At 53.2% G+C, this 4782-nt stretch overlaps 1 protein-coding gene across 1 annotated transcript in view; it reads left to right on the forward strand.

Annotated features, from left to right (window-relative positions):
• Positions 1–880, forward strand: part of ARMC9 (armadillo repeat containing 9) — a gene marked incomplete at its 5' end in the record, with an annotated part of 104608 nt that extends 103728 nt beyond the window's left edge. The window contains 2 exons of the mRNA XM_029284744.1: positions 429–447; positions 679–880. Of these exons, the coding sequence (XP_029140577.1) occupies positions 429–447; positions 679–880 (221 nt within the window). The remainder of the gene's footprint in view (positions 1–428; positions 448–678) is intronic.
• Positions 881–4782: the final 3902 nt, after the last annotated feature.

Below are 4782 nucleotides of genomic sequence, written 5' to 3' on the forward strand. Positions count from 1 at the left end.
TCCTTCCTTCCTTCCTTCCTTCCTTCCTTCCCTCCCTCCCTCCCTCCCTCCCTCCTCCTTTCTCCAGACCCCCACTTCCTTCTGGCACTGATGACTTTCATCTAGTAGGGCAGTGTTTCTCAACCTTGACAATTTTAAGGCATGTGGACTTCAACTCCCAGAATTCCACAGCCAGCATTGCTGGCTGTGGAATTCTGGGAGTTGAAGTCCACATGCCTTAAAATTGTCAAGGTTGAGAAACACTTAGTAGGGTAATGAAACATCTGCAAGGAAACAACCCAAGCACAGCTGGCTGGGGGATCCGGAGAGTTGAAGCCCGTCCATCTTCAAGATGCCAAAGTTGACAGACGCAGCTCTTCCAATTTCTGATTTCCCCTTTAACTGACAGCATCCCCCTCTCCCCTTCGTTCTCTCCCTCTCTCCTGCAGGCAGCCACCCTTCTAGGAGGTGAGGACAGGCTTTTTCCTCAACAGTCCCCAGCCCGAAGACAGCCCCTATCAGCTCGCGGTAACGGAACCCCTGGCATCTTCCTGGCACCCCTCTAGACAAAGCGGGAGATTGGCGCAGAAGGCCGACACTCTACACCCCGTGGCTCGGGGACCATCTGATAGGACTCGGTCGAAAGACAGGATCCTTTCCTGGAACCAGAGATTTCCGAAACGCCCCTCCCGCTTTCAGGCGCAGACCCACAGCCTTTGTGTCCTGGAAAGACGACGACAAAAATTGCCTCTGCCCTCGTGTGACATGCCAAAGAAGGCCCAGCGAAATAGAGAATGGAGCTCTGGGTACCTGTGGGCCACGGTCGGCCGTGATTCAAGGTTTAGCAGAACCTTCTGCAGGCTTCGATGGGCGAGACGAGGATTGTTGTCGTCGTTGTTAGTCGCGAAGTCGTGTCCGACCCCTCGCGACCCCACGGACAACGTTCCTCCAGGTCTTCCTGTCCTCTACCATCTTCTGGAGTCCATTGAAGCTCAGGCCTCCTGCTTCAGGGACTCCATCCAGCCACCTCCTTCTCTGTCGTCCCCTTCTTCTCTTGCCCTCCATCTTTCCCAGCATCAGGCTCTTCTCCAGGGAGTCCTTCCTTCTCCTTAGGTGGCCAAAGTACTTTGAGTTTCAACTTCAGGATCTGGCCTTCTAAAGAGCAGTCAGGGTTGATCTCCTCCAGGACTGACCGGTTTGATCGCCTTGCAGTCCAGGGGACTCTCAGGAATCTTCTCCAGCACCAGAGTTCAAAGGCCTCCATTCTTTGGCCTTTCTCAGCCTTTCTTATGGTCCAACTTTCACAGCCATACATTGCAACTGGGAAGACTCCATGGATAGTACTAAGAGACAAGGATAAAGCAGGTATTTTGCAGAGAACTGGAAGAACTGGAAGAGACATCTAGATCAGGGCTTTTCAACCTTTTCACCCATTGTACCACTTTTAAGATATGGCAATATCCGAGTACCACCAGTCGCCTAGCAAGGTGTCAAAAACTTGATGACCAAAAAAAAAGGGAAAAAAGTGATAAAGTACAGGTAGTCCTCGACTTACAACAGTTCGCTTAGTGACTGTTCAAAGTTACAACGGCCCTGAAAAAAGTGCCCCCCCCAAGCCACAGCCGAGCAAGACACCTGCCTGCCCACCCAGCGGCACTCTTCCTCCTGTCCCAGGTTTCCATTGTTGTGAGCATTTCTGTTGGGGATTGGCAGTGGGGGTGGGGTGGGGAGTGTTTGGTTTTTATTCCCTCCGTCTGCTGGGTGGTTGCAGCAGGTTTTGGTCCCTTCACATGACCCTGGGACACTGTGACCGTCATAAATATGAATCAGTTGCCAAGCATCTGAATGTAAATCACAAGACCCTGGAGAGGCTGCAACATTCCAGCTGATTGGCGCTTCTTCTGGACTCAGCAGAAGCACCAGGATCAGCACTGAGCTCCAGCTGGATGCTGGCGCTGATCCTGGCGCTTCCGCTGAGTCCTGACAGCCCCGAAGAAGCGCCAATCAGCTGGATCCTGGTGCTGATCCTGGCGCTTCCGCTGAGCCCTGACAGCCCTGCAGCTCCAGCCGTCTCTCGCTCAGGCTTGTGCGGTGCTGCCACCGGTTCAGCTCATTCCCCTCCCCCACTACCACTTTTCTAGGATGGTCGCGTACCACCTGCCAGGTGCCAATGTACCACAGAGGGTACCCGTACCACTGGTTGAAAAGCCCTGGTGTAGAGGACTACGGGAAACGACCTCCAAGATCCAGTACAGGCAGTTCTTGAGTCACGGCCACAGTTGAGCCCCAAAATTGATGTGGCTAAGTGAAATATTTGCCAAGGACGTTTTGTCCCCATCTTACGACTTTTCTTGCCGCCGGTGTTTAAGCGAATCGTTGCGTTTGTTAAGCCAGCAACACGGTTGTTAAGTGATTCTGGATTCCTCGCTGACCTGGCTCGTCCGAAGGTCGCAGAAGCGGATCGCGTGACCCCCTTCCCCCCAGGAAGGCCGCAACCCGTCATCAATATGAACCGGTTGCCGAGCGTCTGAATTTTGATCACGCGACCGCGGAGGAGGCCGCAACGGTCGTAAGTGTGAAAAGCGGTCATCGGTCACTTCTTCGGTGCCGTCGTGACTTTGAGCGGTCGCCAAATGAACCGTTGTAAGTCGAGGACCGCCTGCAGGTGGCAGTTGTGGGGGAAAATACGGGAAGACGGGAACGTGTGCGAAAGAAGCTCAAGATCCCTCTCTGTCGATTCTCTTTGGCATACGAGGGAGGGAGGGAAGGGGACGCGCTGTCGGATCCTGTTAGGGTAGCCTGTGTCAATAAAGGAGATTACCAGGGTGTTTTGTGTCTTGTGTTCTGACCTGGCCTACCTCGAAGGGCTGAAAGCAAAGGACGATGGGCTGGCATTTGCCCCACCTCAGGGCTGCCCTGCCATCCGATTCTAATGCAAATGCAGGCTCTAGCTGAACGCAAGGATGGATTCGTGTGATAGCAGAAGCAGAAAGGACACACCTGGCTTGAGGTGGACGGGAGGCCATCGGAAAACTCGGCGTGACATTGCGTGGGCGGCTCCCATGTGTTTGAGGGCAAGTGGGGGTGGATAGCAATGGCAGACTTATATACCGCCCCACAGTGCTCGGCAGCCCATCTCTGAGCGGGTTACAGAGTCAGCATCATTCCCCCCCCCAACAGTCTGGCTCCTCCTTTTACCGACCTCGGAAGGATGGATGGGTGAGTCAACCTTGAGCCGGTGAGAATCGAACTGCTGGCTGTGGGCAGTGAATTAGCCTGCAATACTGCATTGTGAAGGAAGGAAGGAAGGAAGGAAGGAAGGAATAGCATTAACACTTAGACTTATATACCACTTCACAGGGCTTTACAGCCCCTCTCTAAGCAGGTTACAGAGTTAGTATATTGCCCCCCCCCCAACAATCTGGGTCCTCATTTTACCGACCTTGGAAGGATGGATGGATGAGTCAACCTTGAGAATCGAACTGCTGGCTGTGGGCAGTGAATTAGCCTGCAATACTGCATTGTTGAAGGAAGGGAAGAAGGGAGGGAGGGAGGGAGGGAGGGAGGAAGGAAGGAATAGCAATAGCCCTTAGACCAGTGGTTCTCAACCTGTGGGTCGGGACCCCATTTGGGGTCGATCGACCATTTCACGGGGGTCGCCAACCAAGGCTGTCCGCCATTTTTTTTGTCCGCCATTTTTTTCCCCTTTTCCGGCGGGTGCCTTACCTCCCTTGGGCTGGGCCAGCTGGTGGTCGGCCTGCTCCGTCTCTGCCGCTTGCCAGCTACGCCTCAGCCGGTGCAGGGGGCGGAACCACGCATGCGCGGCGCTCCCGGGCAGGGAAAGTCCTCGACTTACGACCGATTGGGTAGTCCTCGACTTACGACCGGTTTAGTCCTCGACTTACGACCGGTTTAGTCCTCGACTTACGACCGGTTGGGGTCGCGGCATTAAAAAGGTTGAGAACCACTGCCTTAGACTTATATACCACTTCACAGGGCTTTATAGCCGCTCTCTTAAGTTTACAGAGTCAGCATATTTTGCCCCCAGCAATCTGGGTCCTCATTTTATCGACCTCGGAAGGACGGAAGGCTGAGTCCTCCTCCTCCTTTGAGGAATTCTGCGAGTTGAAATCCACAAGTGCCCAAGGTTGAGGACCCCTGTATCTCTTCTATCTTTGTGTGCTTCCAGGCTCTGGTGCCATCTTTGATTTGACTCCAGTGGGCATCGTGACCTTTTTTGGACCATCTGGGTGGACCTCTCTGGATCTTCTCCCACCGCAGCACGTTTAGCCGACCCTGGAGAGGACCTCTCCTCTGGGGTCTGGTTGCTTTGCCCATCTCTTTCCACGACGTTCTTCCTGCCCGTCGGGGAGCTGCTTCTCTCCGGAAAAATTGACAATGACAAAACCGGTCTGTTTCCAAGGAAGTCGTTCGTTCATTTCCCGGAGGATCTGCTGAGTAGGAAATCAAATGGCTTTTGGCTTTTAATAAGCCCTCGGATAAACAACCCAGTAAGCACTTGGCGAAATGACTGGCCGAGGAATAGGCGGAATAAACGGCTATTATTAAATCTCTCGTTTCTGGAGAAACCCAGTTTTTTTTTTAAAAAAAAAATTCCTTTTCCTCGGAAAAGGAGATCGTGGGAATATTTGAAAGGACCGTTTGCTCGTACGTGTCTGCAGCGGGAGCACCCAGGAGACGCCCTGAGAAGTCCAAAACGTTAGGACTTTTCCCACAAACGTCACAAATCTGTTTTCTGGCTGCTGAAGGGGTTCATTTCGCTGGGTTCACACCGCAGTAAGT

Source organism: Protobothrops mucrosquamatus, unplaced genomic scaffold, assembly GCF_001527695.2.
Source record: "Protobothrops mucrosquamatus isolate PMUCROS unplaced genomic scaffold, P.Mucros_1.0 scaffold882, whole genome shotgun sequence".
In the NCBI taxonomy this organism is placed as follows: Eukaryota; Metazoa; Chordata; class Lepidosauria; order Squamata; family Viperidae; genus Protobothrops; species Protobothrops mucrosquamatus.